General features: G+C 40.7%; 1 protein-coding gene across 2 annotated transcripts; it reads right to left on the bottom strand.

Annotated features, from left to right (window-relative positions):
- Positions 1-4,620: 4,620 nt before the first annotated feature.
- On the bottom strand, positions 4,621-23,497 carry LOC143301149 (actin-like protein 6A). Of its 2 annotated transcripts, none has more exons than XM_076615219.1 (14): positions 23,399-23,497; positions 21,591-21,667; positions 20,322-20,490; positions 19,329-19,429; positions 18,444-18,541; positions 17,465-17,559; positions 15,976-16,082; positions 14,481-14,567; positions 12,405-12,466; positions 11,664-11,790; positions 11,159-11,239; positions 10,604-10,699; positions 9,907-9,993; positions 4,621-8,631 (listed from the first exon to the last, which is right to left on the bottom strand). In XM_076615219.1, exons 1-14 carry the CDS (start codon positions 23,421-23,423, stop codon positions 8,551-8,553), a joined length of 1,293 nt encoding a protein of 430 aa, XP_076471334.1. In that variant the 5' UTR covers positions 23,424-23,497; the 3' UTR covers positions 4,621-8,550. The 2 variants fall into 2 exon arrangements, with proteins under 2 accessions (XP_076471334.1, XP_076471335.1); XM_076615220.1 differs by having other exon boundaries at positions 11,664-11,778.
- Positions 23,498-23,612: the final 115 nt, after the last annotated feature.

The raw sequence follows: 23,612 nt of genomic DNA, 5'->3' as shown, positions 1-23,612 counted from the left end.
AAAATTTTTTTTTTAATTATGTAGTTTCTACACGTGCGTGATTTAGTTTCACTTTCTTTGCACATCCGCCATGTTTCTGGAACGTGTCTAATGTATTATTCATCCTAAATTCATGTGTTTATTACTTGTGCACGTCCCCATGTTCAAGGATTGTAAAACGACAATTAAAAAAAAGGAGGTTGAAGATTTTGTCTTTTGTGTAGGTTTGTTGCTCATGGCACCAGATTTCCCCGAAACCGGCGTCCTGTATTGAATGGTCTGGACCCATGCAAGGTCACGAACTCGACAGAGGTTTTAAAAGTCCCCGAGTCCCCAGAAAGAGTTCGTGTGCACCGCCAGCCGGAACGAGAAATCATGACAGCTTGAACTGCAAATCGTTGCTGAAGAGTGGCAACAGCAACAGTGAAGCAGCAAGAATATGTAGATGTTCTTTATTCATTGTTCATCATCATCATCATCGTCGTCATCATCATCATCAGCAGCAACAGTAGTAGCAGAAGTTGTTATAGTAGCAGTGGTCATGGTAGTAGTAGTAGTAGTAGTAGTAGTAGTAGTAGTAGCCTAGTAGTAATTGTACTGGTAGCAGTAGTAGCGGCAGTATTTATATTCTTCTTTCTTTATCTATTCATTCGTATTTCCATGAACAATTTGAATGTTTCTGTGCACTGTTTGAGTTTTTCTAGTTCCCAGCATCTGTAGAAGGTTATTTCGGTTGTCAGGTCTCCGCACTCAGCTCTTTCAAGTCTGGCCTAAAAAGCGACCTCTTCACAAGATAGCCTCCCTCCCCTACCTCTTCCTTGTCTTCAGTTTCTTCTTCAGTTTTAGAGTTATGCATGCGTGTGAATGACTGGTGTGAAAGCGCTTAGATTTGTCTCTGCACAAGATTCAGCGCTATATAAATACTATCATTATTTCGGTTGTCACTGGATAACAATTGTTATCGTCATGGCCGTCATCGTTGTTGTTCAGTTGTCAGCTTGTTTATTTCACTGGTGTCATGCATAACGAATTTGGTTTGTCACAGGTTCGTGGATTTCAAATTCAGTCCAAAAAGATTAGATCGTTTCAGTTCCTGTTTCATTACAATGAGAGAGAGAGACAGACAGACAGACAGACTCAGACGGCTCATTCCCAACCTTGGTTTATTTCAATATGTACGGATCTTTCTATCTCCTACTTTACGTAAATATCTATTTCTCTGTTTTTTTGGGTTTCTTTGTGTGTGTTTTTTTTTTGTTTGGTTGGTTGTTTTGTGTGTTTTTTTATAATTGGATGGGCGATTGTGTCACACGGCGACACTTAATTTCTTTGTGTAGGGCATGGACAAAGTGCTGAATAACCAGTTCAAGTGTGTGTGTGTGTGTGTGTGTGTGTGTGTGTGTGTGTGTGTGTGTGTGTGTGTGTGTGTGTGTGTGTTGTGTGTGTGTGTGTGTGTGTGTGTGTGTGTGTGTGTACATGTGTGTAAATGGCTGTAAATGCTTTTGACAATCAATCATCACATTTCTACTCTCACCAACTGTTTTGTACCATCAGCCGGGCCGTACCTTTTCACTGGTACCGCACATCACTCTCATGCCACTCATCCCCACACCACCTCCGAATGCAGCAGTTCACAGGGAGGGACCTATGTCCTGCAGGTCGCTCTGTGGCCACACACAAGAGAAGACCACGCTGTTCAGCAGAGTCAACATGATGTTAGTTAAAAGTCTGTCGCCCTTACGGCCATCGGGGTACTGATTTCGTAACAAAAAAAAACTGACGGGCGCAAAAGCCGAGTGGTTAATAAAGCGTCGGACTTTCAGTCTGAGGGTCCCGGGTTCGAATCTCGGTGACGGCGCCTGTTGGGTAAAGGGTGGAGATTTTTCAGATCTCCCAGGTCAACATATTTTGTGCAGACCTGCTAGTGCCTGAACCCCCTTCGTGTGTATACGCACGCAGAAGATCAAATATGCACGCTAAAGATCCTGTAATCCATGTCAGCGTTCGGTGGGTCATGGAAACAAGAACATACCCAGCACTGACGCACATCCCCGAAAGCGGAGTATGGCTGCCTACGTGGCGGGGTAAAAACGGTCATACACGTAAAAGCCCACTCGTGTACATAATTTTTTTTGAGTGAACGTGGGAGTTGCAGCCCATGAACGCGGAAGAAGAGGAATAAGAAGAAGTAACAAAAAAACAAAAACAAAAAAACCTGTGTCTACGAGGCTGGACTCCTACAATCCTCTCCTTCCACCGTTTTTATCTTCCCAAACTCTATCCTGACCGAAGTCAGGTACCCATTCACACCTGGGTGGAGTGAGGAAAACCGGAGTAAAGTGCCTTTCCCACGGAAACATGGGCTTCGAGTCTGATCAATCAGAAACCAGTGTGATCAACCGATTCTGCATGTTGGCCAGAAGCTATTTAGCACACACACACACATACACACACACATACACACACACACACACACACACACACTTACAGAAAGAAGAAACCACGACAACACTTTGGTGTTAACTAAATTTTCGCCTTTATTGGCAGTCCTTTATTATAAGCCTCTGAGTAAAATTAACTAAGAACAGAAAAAGAAAATGCCACGTAGGCAGCCTAGAGAGAGAGAGAGAGAGAGAGAGAGAGGCAAATTCTTGATTGTGCGTCGTGGGAGACAGAGAGAGAGAGAGAGTGGGGGGGGGGGGATGGTTTGAAGGTGAATAGGGGCGAAGGGTTGGTCCAATTTTGCTACTTTGTTGTTCGGTGATTCATGTCCACACATCTAACCCGAGCTTCGCTTTGCTTTGCACGGTACATCAAATGGAACAGAGTACGGACGCATTTACGTCAACAGCGCGAGATGCTGTGTGAGTTCAGTCACGTGCGCTGGTAGCACTAATCATATTCACAGCAACAGCATTGCTGTAACACGGCGTGACTTTGGCTCCATAAAAAGAAATCTGTATGAATACAAAGTGGCTAACGAAACATGGCGTGACTTTGGCTCCATAAAAACCGTCACCCTTTCCATCTGAGAATAGTACAAAGACAAGAGAGCGCATACAGAAGGTGTTAATGAGATGAATGCAGACATTGCCATGTCACATTCCAATTTCAGATTCGTCCATGTCACTGGGCAGAATATCAAGGACACGTTGCCCTAGGCTTCCTCTTTTCTTCTTTTTAATAATTTCAATTTTTTTCTTTCTTTTTTTTTTCTTTTTTTTTTTTTAAATATAAAAGAAACGTCTTCGGAAGGAGTAATGTAGCATGAGGGGACGTCTTCTTTTTCGCTCGTGGGCTGCAACTCCCACGTTCACTCGTATGTAGGGCCTTCACGAGTGGGCTTTTACATGTATGACCGTTTTTTCGGGCAGCCATATTCCGTTTTAGGGGGGTATGAGGGGGTATGAAAGGCGGGGAGTAATTAGGGAGTGAGAAGGCAACTCCAGCGAATTTTTGTTTGGTGGGGATGTCTCGGCGGTTAGCGTGGTGGTGAGCGAGTTTTACGACCAGTTGACATTTCGCCCTTTAAGTCAAGTCGTTCGTGGCTGTGGCTGCGGGGGGTGAGGGTGGGGGGTGCATGCTGGGTATGTTCATGTTTCCATAACCCACCGAACGCGGACATGAGGGGGTGCATGCTGGGTATGTTCATGTTTCCATAACCCACCGAACGCGGACATGGATTACAAGATTTTTAACGTGCGTATTTGATCTGCTGCTTGTGTATTCACCCGAAGGGGGTTCAGGCACAAGCAGGTCTGCACATATGTTGACCTGCGAGATTCGACCCCAGGACCCTCAGATTTAAAGTCCAACGCTTTAACCACTCGGCTATTGCACCAGTCGTATTGACTGACAAAAGGAGCTCCCACAATGTGTGTGCGTGTGTGTGTGTGTGTGTGTGTGTGTGTGAGAGAGAGAGAGAGAGAGAGAGAGAGAGAATGTGCGTGTTTCCCTGTCAAACTTAATTTGGTGTGTGCACACGTGTGTGTGTGTGTGTGTGTCTCCCTGTCAAACGTGGACAGAAATCTGTTGTGACAAGAACAACAAAAATTAACAAAATAAAATCAATCTTTAGATCACACCACCAAGGCCGAGAGGAGAACTGCAACAAATGAGCAGTGCAAAATACCAATACTTAAATACTCACTGCCCTCCGGTATGTAGGGGGCAGCATGTTGCTGTTTCCATAACAAAGCTTTTTCACAGGCTTGGGTTGTTAGCCCCGTGCCCAACCCACAAGTTAAGGACCAGCGGATTGCATTTTTTCTGTCCTCTGTCCCTCAACCTATCCAGCTTGGGTGGCCCTACAAGGAGCCCAAGTTCCTCCTGAAATAGCTCTTTGGGTCTGAGGCACACACGCCCCCCCTCCCCAACCACTTCAAGGTGAGACACCATGACACACACTCCTAAATTTAAACAGAATCTGTAAGAAAAAGCAGGGATGTCTGTTAAGCACAAGTTAACACAATTCCAAAGAGTACCGGTCAAGAGAGAGAGAGAGAGAAATGGTGAATGCAGAATTCTTATGCTAAAAACAAACCAAAAATACTCAACATAAACACAAACACACAAAAACACAACAACCCCCCCACCACACACACACACTCACACTCAGCATAAGTACGCATACACAAAAAGTGAAAATTCTCTTGCTCTCTTTATTTCTTTCAAACCCTTAGAACATCCTGAATCTATATTGCACTGCACACAGATCTGCAGTCACATGACACATTTGGCATGGTTATATGAGAATACACTTACAAAAGAAGAAGAAAAAATCTGCAAGGGTTCTGTATCAATTCTCAACAATGCTCCACTCCTCATAGCTTTCAACTCCAGGACTCAATGAGCAGAAGAGCAGCATTCAGAATTTTTTTTTCAAACATTACTTTGCACCTGTTGTTCTGTAATTTAATAAAACAAAACATAACGAAAACCAAAATCAAATCAGAATCATTTCCTTTCCACTGACTCAAACCTGGAATAGCCAACATAAATCCAAAGTCAAGTTTTACTTTTAAGACCTGTAAAAAGTCAGCGTCATTCGATACCAACTCATTCTTCCTTCGATGGTGGCTCTTTTTTTTTTTTTTTTTTGACACATCAGAATCTGGCATGGTCAAAAGACTGGTTCACATCCAGCCTATTCAGCATGGCACAGAGACCTTTCTCCAGTGAAGGCAAGGCCACATCTAACAAAACTGTTACAATATCATCATCTCCTTTGATAAATTTAATGTCTTTTCACTTTGAATGATATAAGACATATCACGTGAGAATGTGAGTGCAAGTGAGTGTGTGTGTGTTTGTTGGTTATTAAATCTTTTCACTAAAGTGATTTATGATAGAGAAAAAAAGTGTATATGCCGAGTGTGTGTGTGTGTGTGTGTGTGTGTGTGTGTGTGTATAACATGCTCAAACTGTATGCAATTACATGTGACTAAAAAAAAGTTTACGTGCATGCATGTGTGAGGATCATAAGAGCTGAAATGGGCAGTAAGAAGGCCGAGTCTGATGCGAGGGAACAACAACTGGGACCAGGAGAAGAAAAACAAAAAGACTAAAGTACCCTGCCATCACTAGAAATCAAATTCACAACCTTTGTTCTTCACCTTTTGATGCAACTACAACTCCCAAGTCTCATTCTCAGTGTTCATTCATATCTACAATGAAGTATTAGGCATTTCTTCCTCCTCCAGCCTTGCTGAGGAATGAATTGCACTTGAATCTTCTGGCGCACAGATGGGTGTTTCAAAGAATGCACGTGGAAGATAGAGAATGTAATGATATGCTGTTAATGGTCTAATGTTGGTCAGTGACTTGTTTTTCATTATTATTATAAAAAAAATCCAGATGTAAAAAGAAAAAAAAAATCTGTGCTGACTAAACAAAACTAAGAAAATAAAGCATACAAATCATGTTCCACACTGACTAAACAAAACTAAAAAAATAAAGCATACGAATCATGTCACAAGAGTAATTGCACTCAAGCTTCAACATTCTCTCTCTCTCTCTTTCTTGCAAACATTCATCTCCCATTGGTGAACCATGTCCAACAACACAGCTTCGAACCATGAAGGGCACATTGCTGTCTGTCAACTTCCATCGTTCTCAGTAAATACTTTGTCCCACAAGTTTAAACATAAGCAGCACCTATTCTTTTGAATACAACGTAGCCTCTTGAAACTGGATTTATCTGGCCAATCATATACCAAATAAACGTCTGGTAGCTGTTAAAAGTACTGATGCAACTTATCATTGCATTAAAAAAAAAAAAAAAAATCATTTGTGTTTAATTTCCACAAGCAACTGTATTCAGCAGGAACCATCACAAAATTTGAGACAGGTCCTAGTTGATGATTACTCAAGGCTTTAGCGAAGACAACCAGATGTGATTCTCCAACAGTCTTGTGAATCTCCAACAATCAGTCTTCTGGTGAATTCAGACAGGGGGACAAAAAAAACAAAACAAGTGGCAGAGCCTTCATGGCTCACGTGTGATTCCCACTGATTTACAAGTTTCAGTTTCACTTTCTCAAGGAGGCGTCACTGCGTTCGGACAAATCCATACACGCTACACCACATCTGTTGAGCAGATGCCTGACCAGCAGCATAACCCAACGCGCTTAGTCAGGCCTTGAGTGCATGCTTACATATTTGTGTACCTATGAAAGTGGATTTCATTTTACGTAATTTCGCCAGAGGACAACACTCTCGTTGCCATGGGTTCTTTTTCAGTGCGCCAAATGCGTGCTGCACACGGGACCTCGGTTTATCGTCTCATCCAAAAGACTAGATGCTCAGTTTGATTTTCCAGTCAAACTTAGGAGAAAGGGCGAGAGCGGGATTCGAACCCACACCCTCACGGACTCTCTGTATTGGCAGCTGAGCGTCTTAACCATTCTGCCACCTTCCTTTACAAACAAGAACAAAACCAAAAAAGTGGTGTGGAGTGGGGATGGAGGCGTTACCACTACCTACATCAGGCAAGGAAACTGTCTGTGAAAACGCAGATTACTGCTGATATGAAAATAAATTTTTATGCTGAAAATATAAACAGTGTCCACATTCATCTGTATCGCCAGACAGAATGGTCAATGATGGTGTGATGTTGGTGAAGAAAAATTATGTACATTGTGACTCTCTGGTTACTAGTGTTTGTGTGCATTGTTCCGACTATGCGTGGGCAGAAAATTATGTGTATATCCAGCTGATCAGTATGTGCATCTGTTTAACCTCAGAAAGCTTCAAGCAAAAACCAAGGTCATGACAGACATCATCAGAGACTTTTTGTTTGCTGATGATCGTGCCCTCAATGCTGGATCTGAAGCCGACATGCAACTCAGCGTCGACAAGTTTGCCACTGCCAGCAGGAACTTCGGCCTCACCATCAGCACGAGGAAAACTGAAGTTCTCCATCAGCCAGCCCCAGGGAAACCCCACGTTTACCAAGCTAAAGGTCTACAGAGCAGTAGTTCTCCCCACACTACTGTACGCCTGCAAAACTAGACAGTGTACCAACAACACGCCAAGAAGCTGAACCACTTCCACACAACATGCCTCAGGAAGCTACTGAACATCAAGTGGCAAGACAGGACCCCAGACACAGAAGTGCTTGCAAAAGCCACCCTTCCCAGCATCTTCACCATCCTGATGCAGTCCCAGCTTCGCTGGGCTGGACACGTGGCGCGCATGCCAGACCATCAGCTGCCCAAAAGGTTCTTCTATGGCGAGCTGCAACAAGGGAAGAGATCACACGGAGGTCAGAAGAAGCGCTTCAGAGATACTCTGAAAGTTTCTCTGACAGCGTTTGATATCAACCCTGACTCCTGGGAGGAATCTGCAGTGGTCTGTGACAAATGGCGCGCTGCTGTGCACAAAGGTGCCAAGTTGTGCGAGGCCAACAGGACTGCTGCAGCTGTTCAGAAGAGGCAGGCCAGAAAGTCACGGGCAAACAAGCTCCCTGACAATGATATGCCTGTCTTTGTCTGCCCCAACTGTCAGCGAACATTTCATGCGCAGACTGGACTATTCAGCCATCTGCGCATTCACAGATAGACTCTTGAGCATCCCCCCCACCACCACCCTCCCCCAGCTGGATGACAACGATGGTCACCATCGATCTTGATGGACACACATCATATATTATATTAGCGTTCTTTTTAAACTAATAAAAAACAAAAAAACAAACACTACAACAAAAACAATCCAGCATTGCCCAAGATCGTACAGATTTCCATGCTATTAAAAAAAGTTCTTGTGGGGTCATGCCCCCCGGATCTTCCAGTTTTCTAGAGTTTTTTTTCTTTCATGTAATTCTTCACCTTTTACTTAAATGTCTATCCTAATCATATTTTTGTTCACCATATAAAAATTTTCTATGTTCAAATCAAATTTGGCATGGTCAAATTATTTCCAGAGAAAATGAATTTGTTAAAGTTTACCATGGACACACACACACACAACTGAATCAGAGTTATTACACAGACTCACTATGTGTACACACGTGAGCCGAAAGAAAAAGAAAAGACAAAAAAAAAAGAGAAGAAAAAGCTTTTCATGTTGAATTCATGGACATTTGCGTTCTACACAGCCTTTGCCTCCCTCTTCGTACTCCTGCTTGGACACCCACATCTGCTGGAAAGACCCCTGAAAACAAACACACCAGCTTGTGAACATATAACCTTATATACACACCTTGTTTAAAATGCATGACATACAGCCATACAAATAAAAAGAACAATGATAAGTTTATTGCGCTGAATATTGTGCAGAGACAAATGAAAGCGCTTGCACACCAGTTGTTCACAAACATGCACAGCTCTGATACAGAGGAATGAAAGATAAATAGATTAAATAACAAAATAATACGTGCATTCAGGACGCTGGAGAAAACGTCGACAGGGAAGTGGGAGAAGGGAAGCTGGCTATTTTGGAAAGAGGTAGACTGTAAGGACAGACTTGAAAAGAGACAGATTTGAAAGAGCCGAGTGTTGAGAATTTGACAAAGATAAAGGAGCTCAAAGCATAAGGTCCAGAGACAGAAAGAGCAGCAAACTGCTGTGAGAATGTTTGAATTAGGGGATGCAGGAACAGGAACAGAGTACACACCTGCATACATGCACACAAAACACTTCAGCATGCCCTCAGCCCAACACATACACACAACAGAACAAACACAACATCTCTGGATAAACTCAGCAAGAGAGGATCATAGTTATAAAGAAAATCAGAAGAGACAGGAACTGAACAAACCAACCCACCACTTTATCAAATCAAGCAAATGCTCAAAGACTTTTTTTTTTAAAACTGTTCAGGTCTTTATGAAACCATCCCATAGATGGCTGCACCACAGACTTACCCAGACTCATGAAATACTAAAGCAATAATTTTGATGTTTATCAATAAATATTTTCTCAGGAAAGGAAAAAGAATCAACAGAGAACTACATGAAAAGACAGTGTTTATAATTTTAAAAATATCTTTATCATTATCTAGCATCTTCTGAACACTGACACTCAACCCCACATAATATCTGAATTATACTATAGAACAGGAATAACAAACGCTACAACATTACACATGCATAGCACACACACTATCCCCCTCTCTCTCCTTCCCCAAGACATAGATAAACATGCAAACACAACTTCAAAACCTTCATACAGATAAATATGCACACGCTCACAACCTCCCCTCGCCCAAATACAGATTTCCCCCCATCTGTTAAAACTGTTCAGACAAAACAAAACTTAATTCTTTTAGGTGTTTTTTTTTTCCATTCTAGTCTAAAACAATGTATGTGAGCAAACTCTCAGTGAATTATCCAACCAACCATCAACTCCACCAACCATGAGGTGTTTAACATGTCCACACCAACACCCACAGCCTGACGGTGACAGTGAAGTTCAGTGCATGACTCACCAAAGAAGCTAAAATGGAGCCCCCTATCCAGCTGCTGAACCTCCTCTCTGCTGAGCTTGCCGCAGCGATGATCTTCAGCCTCATACTCTGCACACAGTCATGATGATTAACATGTGAAATTAATGGCAACTGATAAGAGATACCCTGTGTTTACAGGTGCAAACCTCCACATCCAATCATGCATACACCTGACAATTCCACATCCATTCATATGTACTCCTGACAATATACATAATTACCCCCCCCCCCCCTCGCACTACATATTTTTCACAAACACACACACACAAATTTATCAATGTAGTTATCTCTCTCTGTCTCTCTCTCTCTCTCTCTATCTACATATTTCGACAGTCTAAGTATTTATAGAGTAGAATGTATACATAGCCTTCCATCATAAATACAAGAAGAGAAGAATACCTTCCTCTCAAACAGAAACGCATTCAAAACCAACCTTAGTAACCAAAATACACAGGGACAAACAACATGCACATAAAATTCATCAGCATCACCCACATACACTATGTCACAGACACAGAAAACAATGTCAAAGAAACAATTCCACATACACCATGAAGAGAAAACAATGCACCTGTCTTACCACCACTTACAGAGGCATTACACACACACACATCCACACAAAAGGGCATGCAACATATTCATCAGACATTCAAGCACAAAACAAGAAAACAAAACTCACAGGCGGTGTTTTGTTGCTGAGGTCACGGTTTAGACGATCCGTAAATCCCTGGATGAGGGAGTTCCCACCCACCACGATCACTCCACCATACAAGCTCTGAAAGAAAAAACACATCTCTGGTTTAGTTATTATGACTCACTGAAACTGCTGCTGGGTGGCACTGATTTTTTTCATATACTCATCTGATACATGAAAGCTTCTGAAAGCTCAGCAAGTACAAAACCCGTCTGGGCAAGTGAAATTTTCATGGACTTGCCTGAATAGGCAAAAAATAAAAAATAAAGATAAGGATGACCCTGTCATACAGTAACCACACACACACACACGTGCACACACAATGTTAGACAGAAATAAATAACATGCAGATACACTCTATCAAACACACACAAACACAGAAATTCTTAAAATGGGTACATTCATGTTGCTAGAGTGACAGCGTGATCACATATTCAGAATACAACTAATCCTTTGAAAAACAACAACAACAAACAAACAAACAAAACACCAGCAGCAGCAGCACCACCACCACCGACAACAACAAAACCAGTGACGTACCGGCCTGATATCAATGTCACACATTCCCACACTGGTGGTCACCACATGGCCCACACCCAACATGGAGTTGCCCTGGGCTTCCTGGAAATCAAATATGTCATGCTCAGTCTTCAAAATAACACACACAAAAAAAAACACAAAAAAAATCAACCAACAATACTTTGCAAAAGAAGCTGACTCCTACGTTTGAAATATAATCATTTATCAGGAAATCAGAGAACACTTTTGTTCTTCTTCTTTCCGTTACACGACCAACATCGACTTGCCGTTACCGTGATTCAAACCCGGGACCATCACAGATTGAAAGTCCAACGCTTAAACCACTCGGCTATTGCACACGTCTGTTATTGTTGCCATGTGGTCTTTAATTTTTGTTGTAACATGGTCTTTCATTTATTTCTTTGTTATATTGGTCACATGATATGAATCAACTTTCAGTCAAACTTTTAGATCAGCAAGGGCAGAGACAAAGACAGAGGATGCAGGGCTGTGGTCAGAAGCGTACCTTTATGATGGAAGGATCAAACAGACCCTCACATGCTTTGAATCGCTCACTGCCAAAGTCCTGGTTGTAGCCATTGGGGAACTCATAGTGGACAGCCGGCATGGAGTCCACAACGCTGTCAGAACAACTAAAACCTCTCACTTTAGTAAAAACACGAAAAAATCAACACAAACACACACAAAAAGCATTTCATGATATTGTATCAACAACCCTATTTTTCACTGTACACTTCACTGAACTATAATATAAATAATACATAGAAGGTAACACTAAAAAAAAAACAACAACCTTATAGAATGAAGAGAAAGAATATCACTTCCTGAAAAAAACAAGGGTTCATGCAAAATTTTCAACTTCAAATTCTCACACTTTTCCAAAGCAATCTTTTTTTCCCCCACAAATCTAATGTGCTACGGCTGCATGGCATCTTCAAAATTCAAGTTTTATCTCCCACGATTTCTCACTGCTGTGTTGCCCAGAGACACTTCATCCACCTTTATATATTGCTGATTTTTCAAAAGTCATCAATTTTGCAAACCCTGCCATAATTCCACAAACTTTAAAGACTTGGAAAACAGAAAACCATTTCTCCTAAACCTCAAACATTTCCCCAATTATCTGGATCCAGAACAATCAGTAGAACTACTCCATTATGCTATTATGAGCAACATGCTCTGTTACAGACAAATCTCTGTTACAGACAAACTTCAGATATTGGAAAATGGAAACATTTTTCTGTACCTTGGGTCATAAGGAGTGTCAGACACTTGCAAGATGGAAGCAGCAAAGTCTTGGAACACATCCTGCAACAGACACTTGTAAAATGACTACCATTGTCAAAGTCTTCATACACTGTGTGTATGCACATAAATCATACACACTTCTACACAAAACACATGAACTTGAGTAGCTGTGTTCAGATTACTCTGTTATGAACTTAAATAAACACTCATTCTGTTAATATTCCCATTTAATTCATACAGATGCATAAATAATTCTGACAAAGATGACTCTTACACCGATCAAAGTGAGATATATTTTAGACCAGTCACAATAAATGAAATATGTACACCATGTTTGAAAAAGTTTGGAGGAAAAAATTAGAGCGATATAATAATTCTTATTTGTACGTCATATTGGTCAGTCTCACACTTGTCTAGCAACTAATATCTCAATAAAAATAAGACATTTCCTCCTCATCCCATCTATCCCTTGACCCGTGGGTGGGTCGTTGGGGCACCATGGATGACTGCCTGGTCAGCTCGCGCCACCTGCCTCGGTCCTCAGCAGCCCTTTGAGTTGTGGCAAATGGCAGGCCCGTCCACTCTTTGATGTTGTCCTCCCACCGCTTTCTCTGTCTGCCTCTCTTCCTCCTTCCTTGTACGGTACCCTGCAGGATGGTCTTGGCTAGGCCGTCTGATCGTGTGACGTGTCCATACCAGCGGAGCTTGCGTTCCTTCACTGTGGTTAGCAGGTCTTTGAATGGGCCAATGGTGTTTTGGACTCTTCTTTTCACTTCCTCATTTGTGATGTGGTCTTTGTATGTAATGTTCAGGATCTTGCGGAAGCATCTCATTTCCAGGGCCTGGATTCTTCTCTGGAGTTCTGCAGTGAGGGTCCAGGATTCGCAAGCGTATAGAAATATTGAGAAGATGAGGGAGCGCATTAGTCTGATTTTGGACGAGAGGGAGATCTTTTTGTCCTTCCATATAGTCTTCAGTCGACTCAGTGCGGCAGTAGTCTGCGCGATTCTGGACAGGACCTCTGGTTTCGAACCCTCGTCTGACACAATGGCACCCAAGTATTTGAAGGAGGAGACTTCTTCCAGTTTTTCACCGTTTACGTGCAAGTTGGACGTTACGCCTTGGCTGTTGTTGGTCATAACCTTGGTCTTCTCGGCACTGATCTCCATGCCGTAGGCTGATGATGTCTTGTCAAGTTTGTGCACGAGTTCTTCGAGTTCTTTCTCTTCTCCTGCCAGGCCATCAATGTCATCGGCAAAGCGCAGGTTGGTGATGACTGCCTCCAATGCTGACAGTTCCCACATGATCTTCCAGGGCGTCAGTCATGATCCTTTCAAGAAAGAGGTTGAAGAGAGTGGGAGAGAGTAGACAGCCCTGTCTGACTCCGACCATGGTTCTAAACCAGTTACCCGTGCTACCATTGAAGAGGACTGCACTGGTTGCTCTTTCGTATAGGTTCTGTATGGCTTGGATGATGTCTTCACTGATGTTGAATTTGTGCATGGTGGCCCATAAGGCAGCGTGCCGTACCCTGTCGAACGCCTTCTTGAAGTCAATGAAGACGTGGTAGAGGTCTCTTTGGTGCTGGAGATATTTCTCGCACAGCAAGCGCAGGTTGAAGATTTGTTCTGTTGTGCTTCTCCCTGCTCTGAAGCCGGCCTGCTCTTCAGCGATGATCATTTCAAAGAATCAAAATACCTATTTTTCAGTATTAAACAAAAGGTGCTATTTATATGGCTCCCCCATGAATTTTTTGTAAAAAGGAAATTACAGACAGAAAATAGCCGTATGGAGAGCACAGGAACAGGAGTCATGATGGCTGCCGGAAAAAGAGGCCGCGAGCTAGCGGGACAAAGGGGAGGTTACCTACTTCCAGGAGGTTATCGGCTGTAGTTGCTTTCGTTTTCTCCGCACAGGTGGATAGTAGTTTGCACAGGACAGAAATGTCAGAACCCTGCCGGAGTCTGCACTAGTTGGGTCATGGTTAAGTATGTGTAATTAAAATATTATTTCATAAGTACACAACACAACAGAGAAAGGGAGAGAAAGAGAAAGAGCATCAGAAATACAATACCTTTTCCATATAGCTTTGAAATGACTTGGTGACCTCAATGTTTTCTTTCCTTTTCCATTTTGGTGGAGCTTTGTCTCCGACCGCCTCCTGCAACAAGAACAGCAAAAGCATTGCCATCAGTTTTCCTGACACGCTGCAGGTGTCTGTGTTTCACAGGCCTGGTTGAAGGCAGGGTATATTATGAATACAGCCCTGTCATATTGTTTAAAAACCCAAGCAAATCTCTGTATAAGAATCCTGACAGATCATTACAGAATAAGTTCAGTTCAGAAGTTCAGTTACTCAAGGAAGCATCACTGTGTTCGGACAAATCCATATACGCTGCACCACTTCTGCAAAACAAGATGCCTGACCAGCAGCGTAACCCAACACGCTATAGAATAAGACTGTTTCAAACTCTGTTATGATGGTGACTCAGTCTTGATTTCCCCTTCACTCCGCTTCTCTTCAGTGACAATATTCTTGGTTTCATAGGATCATCACTGGGGGGGATGTCATAGTCTCCATTCAAAAGGGGAGGCTCACAAAGTGCGGCTCCAACTGCTGTCATCACCAGAACATTTAGCAGGCATTGTCTTGTTTATATACTGAATCAGAACAAGTATCACAATACACTACTGAAACACGAACTACCGGACATGGTGAACAATACGCTTAACTCATTCTATCCCATAGCTGTATGCCTGCTACAACTCCCTCTGGCCAGCACTACACGAGATCACTGCAGTAAAAAGTCAGGTGGTTCACTAAAATGGCAAAATCTGATGAAGAATTGATTTGATTTGATTTGATTGGTAGAACAAAGCCCCGTTTTCTTGTTTGCAGAATCCATAAATGGTTCAGTTTAGATTGCCAACTGTACCAATCAAGAAAAAAAAAACGAAATCAGAATAGTGTGTTGGTACCAGAATACTTGTATCTGGTACACAGGGGAAGTAATCATGGTACGAGTTAACTCATACCTGGATTAGAATGAGTTAATGCTGCACACTGCTCCAGTTCTGAGCAGAGTGTTCTGTGAATCCTCTGACCAGTTGTACAGCTTTCACTCAGGAGTATTAAGACAAATGTGAAATTGGGCCTTGCTTTTTTTTAAATTTTTTTTAAGAACCTCACATATTATAATACTGCCGTGTAAAAATTTATCTTACAATTTCTGCTTTCTTTTCAGCTCTCAAGTAAAAAGTGTTGTTATTTTTGAGAGGGAAAAAAAAAGGTAATCTGTCTCAACTGACTGTGACCTTTTCAAGAAACTGTGCAAGGAAGTCGCATTCACTGGACAGATTTTCAGTACATTTACCTCAGTCACAAGAGTGGTAAAATCTCCTGTCACAGGTTTGATAATATCCTCTTGTTTTACTTGTTGGTAGTGGAATACAGATATAAAACATGGTAAAAATAAACAAACACACAAATAAGTTCTAATGAATAAACATCTGTAGTTTTTCCAACACAGAGAGAGAGAGAAACCCTCAGCAGAAAGTACTTGACTCACCTTGCTGCTGATGAGATAGGGTGGAACCACTTCAATGTTCAGTTCCTCCATCAACTGGCCAATTTCTCTTGCGATGAAGTCACCAGCAAGTGGAGACTTTACAATGCCTGAAAATAAAGAATACATTAATTAAAAAAACAAAGCAAAAAAAAACCAAAACAAAAACCCCAACCTCTCATCTGCCTAACTGAAAAGAAAAGAAAAGAAAAGAAAAAAAAAGCACACATACATTCAAAGGCTTGTCCTACAATCCAAGACCTCCACAAAATGTTTTAGTTTTGAATTGTTTTCATACCAGCCTGTCTCAGCTCTTCAGGGAAGGGGTGGGATGGGGGGAGCAATAAAAAAAAAACCCCAACACAATGGCTACTACCAGCTAACAGAGAATAAAATACAAAGCTGTCTGCATCACTTATCATATGTGCCCCAAACACACATATACACACACAATCTCATCTGGAGTCAGGCACTCAAGTACTCCCCGCACACAAAATAACCTTAATTAGTTAATAACCCAGTTTTTAGGTCAGTTCTACAAGTATCTTTCATGTCTGAAAACCACTCTGTTTTATGTTTCCTCTGCTCATAAATGTGTATATGGAGTGCTGGTTAGGTGGGAAGTATGTTTTTACGTATTCTTATTCTTGTTGCTTATAGTCCAGCTGACTGCACAGGGCCATATCAGGACTGTCAAACCATACAAATGCATAACTGCATCAACATAAAACTGTCACATTAAAAAACAAAACAAAAAAAAACAACACACTAAAACAACCCCACAAAACACAATTCATAACACAGTATCCCAACCATTTAGCTCCTTATGGCAAATAAGACAAGGCCATGCTGAGGACGCCAGCCCTTCTGCTTAATTTATCATCCCCAGATTACAAAAAATCATGAAAAAAGGAAAAACAATACTTCAAAGCTAAACAAAAAAAATCATAAAAAAAGGCCACAGAGGCAAATAACACTGCAGAATGGGCAGCTAATGCCCATCCCAATGTTTATATCTCACTACCTAATCGCCAGAGCAAAGCAGTACAGATAATACATCATAGACTGCGGAAAAGAGAAAAAAAAAAGTGTCAAGGCTTGCTTGAAAACAGAAAGGGGAACAAACTAGGAAGGCAGAAAAAGGAGACAACAGTGAAGAAAGAAAAAAAAGGCAGAAATGAAGAGAGTGATAGAAATGAGGAAATTTCTAGCACAGAATTTCCAGAAGGTGGGGATGCTATTTATTCTGAAAGACCCCCGGCATCGCCACGGGGGTGCTTTTATGTATGATACTGCATGAATGCATATGCCGGCATGTGCACCTATATCAGTGTCTTTCTGTCCTTGCATCTGTGGACTTTGATAAATCACAATGTGGCACACTTAAATCTTTGAAAAAGCTCTTCTATTATTAAAGCAGACACCTAAAAGCTGTCTATACTACCCGTGAAATCAAAAACCCTGCAAAAAACATACACAATGATATACAGACCCTGTGTCAGAACATAGCCGTCATAGACTGGTACTGCTGAAGTGTGAGTGGCACCACTGTCCAGAATGAGAGCTGTGGAACGACCATTTGCAAAACTGAAAAGTTAAGGGCCACCATTCGAACCAGCTGTTAACCCCTGAAAACGGAGTATGGTTGCCTACATGGTAGGGTAAAGACAATCATACATGTCTAGCCCACCCATACATACAAGTGAATGTGTGAGTTGCAGCCCACAAATGCAGTAGAACCAGCTGTTTAATGAAATAATGAATGAAAAAAACAAAGAAAAAAACAAAGGTTCATTTCAACTTGGATGTCTACACATCTATAAAAAGTTTAGGGAGTGTTGCTGTTTTTTGTTTTTTTTTCTCTCTCTCTCTTTATTCAACAATAATATTCTGTGTAATACTAATACACAGAAATTGAACATGACATCCTGGCATGACATCTAGGCCATACCAATGCTCAGCAAAGTGGCACAGACCAATGCAATTGACAAACCTAAAAGTAAAAACTCCCTGCATACTCACTCACATATTGCCATACTTGTAACTGGCTACACAAACAATTTACATACCACTCACAATTTGGGGACCACTAATGCTGACAAAGAATGACCACAGTGAATCGTTATTTTTCATGAAATAATGCCAGCTGACATTTTATTCCATAGATGTGGATCATACAGGACAGAAGAGGAAGGGACAAAAGCATATGTTGCATCTAGTAATTAGTACTACATATAACAACAAAACTTTGAGAATGAACATTTTGGCATGACATCATTACTTATACTATATAAAATATAACTGTGACTGAAAGCAATGTATTCTATTCCCATGACATTCTTCTGAACAAATATAGGGAGGGTTCTGTGGAAGGAAGAGTGGGGAAGTGGAAGATGCTAGATTGATGATAATAAAGAAACAAATATAATAAACCCCACGTGTTAAATCAAATGTCACAAAGTAAAGGATACGCAGAGAGCACAGAATTTTTGCAGAGAAAGAAGGCAGGAATGTTGTATTTCTCAAACATGATTTCTGTCATTTTTTCTCTCTTTGCCTTGGTATTCCACTGGAACAGAAATGGATGACGTGTTTAGCAAGCTTCACTGGTAATCCCAGTTCATGTTTCAACATAAAACCAATAGTCAGTAATATCAAATGTCAATGTTGAAGTAAGAACTTGTTCCCATGTAAATATTTACTTCACAATACAATCTTAAAAATCTTTCAAACCGTTTAAAAGAAAAGAGTAGAGTGGTGGGGAATGACACAAACACCAAACTGACCAACAAAGTACCAATTCAAATGAAGGCAACAGAACACTTAGCACGAAGTAAATGCTGTATGATGACGAAAGACAAGCTTCATGCACAAAATCAATGGCATCAGAATAGTAGCGTTCATCTTTTTGTTCTACTTGTCTGTCTGAGAAGTATCATCAAACCAAAATCATTCAATAAAAAAGAAAAGAAAAAAAGAAATCACATTTGAAGAGTATGATCCATCTATAACATGTACAACTATATATAGAAAGACACTAACAAATTCTTAATGACCATGTCAGTGTCCATGTCATCATCATATCATGACAAATTTCAATAAAGATCACAAAAGCACTTGAGCATGCATGTGCAATCTGTGAAACAAGAAAGAGAGAGAGAGAGAGAGACAGAGGGAGGCAATGACAGAGACTCAGAGAGACCAAGAACCCCATAAGTTAGCAAGAGAAAGACACATGGAGAGAGAGGGATCTGTGAACTGCTTCACTATTGCTGCTTATAATTATAGCATGAAGAGTAATAACCTCAGCAGTTTTTTTCCATTAATACAAACACACACACACACACATCACTTACAGCAGGTTCTGACATGAGCAATGGGTGAAGACAAGACTCTGACTTGATACTGCGATTGTAGGCATAGTCCATCACCTTCTCAAAGATGTCCCAGTCTTCCACTGCAGATCCAACACAAACACAAAAATGAAAGAGAGTCTGCCAATCTGATTCATTTGCTGTAATGAAAGCCTGCAGTAATTCATTTTACACAATTACAGGTACCGTTTTAAAAACTGAATTTCAGAATAGGAAATCTTTATTCTAAGAAATTATCATGGTAGTTAGCTTAAGTCTAATAAAAAAAAAAAAAAGTTTTTAATGCAGTTACCAAATGACAAGTGCACTGTTTTACAATTTTCTTGTTACTTTCTTCAAAGTCAGGCAAAACCACAAATAATACAGATATATATATATATATATATATATATATATATATATATATATATATATATATATATATATATATATATAAAATAAATAACAAACAAACAACAACAACAACAAAAACAACTAAAAGCAAAACCACCAGTGTGATACAGATATGATGAAAAGTGAAGACCTATCTTCAGTTGCTATGGGGACCTAAACACTGCAATAACAAAGTAGATGTACAAAACAACCAACCATTACAAGTATCATTAAATAAGATAAAACCAGAAACTTGATAGTAGACAAAGCAGTGGCTTTGAAGCGAATCAGATTTTCTGGAAATGGCTTAAGAAAGACTGCAACATTTACTAATAAGTAATATCAATGGAAACTACATATCCCTAGCTCTTTCATTGCATTCAAGTCATCTGAAACAAAATGGCAGCAAGAATTCCCAAAAATAGTCTGCAGATGTAGTAGTAAACAGAGGAGTAAGCACTGGATGAAGTAAACGTACTGGTTTGCTACATACATTATTACTGGCACAGTGGCAAAGAAGTGTTTGACATATGAAACAGGACAGGCATTCTAAATCATTTGCTGATAGTGACACAAATACCAAAGAGAAAGACTATCACTTACCCATGCCATCCTTGAGAAAACTGACCAGGTTCATGTTTTTACGGGGGTGTTTCATGTACACTGTGTCAATCAGGTACTTCTTTTCTGGCTGGGGAGGACCATCGCCTCCATCTGTCTCCATGGCAGCCTCAATTTCCTCCACCACCCCTACATGGGTAGGGATCTCTGCCTGAAACAGTGAAAGTAAAAAGTGGATTTTCTGTAACCATGTTTCTCAGCACCTTGTTTACTTAAATGATAATTTGTTCGCATATCCTCAACTTATTTTACAGGTGGCACAACATTACAATAAAAAATACATTGTTTAACCCTTTAAGCCCTGACCACCGCTTTACCGGTGGTGGGGAGGGGTGGCATAATGCCTGGCCACCGCTTGAGCGGTGTGTAAACACTTGTGTCGTGTTTTGCTATTGGTTGACTTATACTGAAAAGCCAATCAGAAAAACCGTAATATTCTGACGTCAGCGAACGTAGTACCAACATTGCCACGCCTTTTCACTGTGTTTTGTGCATGTGCTTTGGATAAAAAAGATCAATTTCTACCATGAAGCGTGCAGAGTCTCAACTTGACACGCCTCCTTTTATCAACTGATTCTGCATGCTCAGATTCATTTTCAACATCACTATCTGTAGCAAAATCATCCGATTTGAATTCCACCTCACTATCAGAGTAATCATTGTCATACTCTACTTCCGATAAATCATCAAGCATATCAATTACTTGCTGCGTTGTGTACAGTTGTTTTCTCACACGTTTTGTTCCTGATTTCTGCCCTGACAGGCCAGGTTAAGACTCTGCATGCTTCAAGTGTTTACACACCGCTCAACCGGTGGCTGCGCATTATGTCATTTTTCTCTGCCACCGGTAAAGCTGTGGTCAGGGCTCAAAGGGTTTAATACCAATTATTTGCAAATTTTGGCTCAGGAGCTCAGGCAGAAGGGTTAAAATTGCTCAGGAGCTCAGGGCTCAAAGGGTTAAGCAAAGAATAATAACAAAGTTGCACTAAGAGTACACCAAGCATGCTTTACTTACTTAATTGTTCAACTTATGGTATGCTACACCATTACATTATTCATAAGTCATTAAAAAAAAAAAGGAAAAAAAATTACAGTCTGTGTGAATTGTAATTTGTAGAAGTAAGGGCATGGAAGGAACATGTAGTGATTCAGCAGATTTGCAATTCATCTCTTTATTCAAAAGGACAATGCAACTGTTCATGGAAAAAGCCAAACTTATGTTAACATAACTTGTCAAAATTAGTGATATACCTTCGGGGTATCTTCACCTGCGTAGCCTGCCCGGAAGGAGTAAGACCCAATGTCAAACACCAAGGCCCCAACTTCATCTGTAATCAAAAGACAATATATTAACTGAACTGTAATGGTAAAATCAAGTGGGTAAAAACAATCTAGAAATGTAGGCAACATCCACAATTCTTCCCCCTCGATACGGAAAGAGTAGTGTTCGCAACAAGGCATGGACATTTACTCCATCAGTCACACAGTCTGTGACAGAGGAGTGGAGGAGAAGAAATTTGGATATTGCCAAAATATATACTGCCATGGAATGATGGATACCACACAAAAAAAGTTTGTTTCATTTGGTTTTTTTCCTCAGTATTATTCATGGACTGCAATTCTCACATTCACCTGGCCCTGATTACTATACACGATTATCTAGTAGAGTGATGGCCTTGAGGTAACGTGTCCGCCTAGGAAGCCAGAGAGAATCTGAACTCGCTGGTTCAAGTCACAGCTCAGCCGCCAATATTTTCTCCCCATCCACTAGACCTTGAGTGGTGGTCTGGAAGCTAGTCATTCGGAAGAGACGATAAACCGAGGTCCCATGTGCAGCATGCACTTAGCACACGTAAAAGAACCCACGGCAACAAAACGGATGTTCCTGGCAAAATTCTGTAGAAAAATCCACTGCGTTATTATAGGAAAAAACAAATAACACTGCACGCAGGAAAAAATGCAAAAAAAAAGGGTGGCGCTGTGGTGTAGTGACATACTCTCCCTGGGGAGAGCAGCCCGAATTTCACAGAGAAATCTGTTTTGACAAAAGGAAGTACAAATACAAATAAATACAAATTATTTTGGATTAACATTTTAAATACTGTCACAATGGAATTATCTGGGTAATATTCAGGCTGCTGTACCCATGGGTAACTGCCAACCCAGTGCAGTCCACATTTTGAACCCAATCAAACTCAAAATATATAGGAACTAGAGAGGCAAGGCCTTCAAGACTCACTTGTGATAAATTAGGTCCCCTTGCATTAATTACAGAGTAATATCCCTTTTTTACTATCTGCACCAAAACGTTTGCAAAATAAAAAAATTCCATGCTTAGCAAAAGAAGTTCCTGTTTGAACAAAAAATGATAATAATGATTCCTCCTGTTGTTGTGTCAGAATAAGAGGTCAAAGTGCCAAGTTTAGAGAATACAAAAAATATAAATATAACAGTAAATGCAGTTTGCATATAATTAGGTTTCTTTTTTTTAAATTTTTTTGTGCCCATCCCAGAGGTGCAATATTGTTTTAAACAAGATGACTGGAAAGAACTGAATTTTTCCTATTTTTATGACACACAGACACACGGACACACACACACACAGACAACCGAACACCGGGTTAAAACATTGACTCACTTTGTTTACACAAGTGAGTCAAAAAAGCGATAACATGGAAACTGGGTCTTTTTGTTTTGTTTTGGTTCATCTGCAAGAGTTATCTTCTCTTGCATTTATCCAAACAACGTAATATTTCAAGGCAAATCAATGAAAAATGCTGGGCACTGTATATGTTCTTTGTTATCGATTGACGAAGTCCGAGCATATGCTGTCTTCAAACAGACCTCTCTCCTTTACTCTTTTTCCTATAGGACTAATACTGAAAATAATTCATTCAGTGATACGACCAAAAATCATGGGCCAAACAACAGTGCCGGTGGTGGATGACAGTGGCTTTACCAAAAATATATTAGGTGATGCGGAGGACAAATACTGTACATTGTTCGCGGAAAGGAGACAGAATAAATTTATTCGAGTTGTATAAATACACAATACTCACCGCCCCCATACACTCCACCACTCATGATTTGTATTGAAAAATATCCAGCAGTTGATACAGCGTGAAACAATGAATTTTCCCGGCTGCGTCTGCAGGAAGTCGTTCCACAAGCGATTGACGTAAAATACAAGTCGGCAAATATGTTCGTTGCTTTAACCAGTTGATGCAACCATTAAAATTGCTTGTCATTTGTGTTGTGTTTATGCATTAAATG

This window comes from Babylonia areolata, chromosome 27 (genome assembly GCF_041734735.1).
Source record: "Babylonia areolata isolate BAREFJ2019XMU chromosome 27, ASM4173473v1, whole genome shotgun sequence".
Taxonomy (NCBI): Eukaryota; Metazoa; Mollusca; class Gastropoda; order Neogastropoda; family Buccinidae; genus Babylonia; species Babylonia areolata.
This window is presented reverse-complemented; position numbering and strand designations above follow the sequence as displayed.

Excerpts from the sequence above, each read along its gene's own strand:
- LOC143301149 (XM_076615219.1), bottom strand. The coding sequence starts at position 23,423 with ATGAGTGGTGGAGTGTATGGGGGCG. Across the intron at positions 18,542-19,328 it reads TGCTCATGTCAGAACCTGCT|TGGAATACCAAGGCAAAGAG; the intron begins GTAAGTGATGTG and ends TTTCTGTTCCAG. Across the intron at positions 9,994-10,603 it reads TCAGCAACAAAACACCGCCT|AGTATGAGGCTGAAGATCAT; the intron begins GTGAGTTTTGTT and ends GACTGTGTGCAG.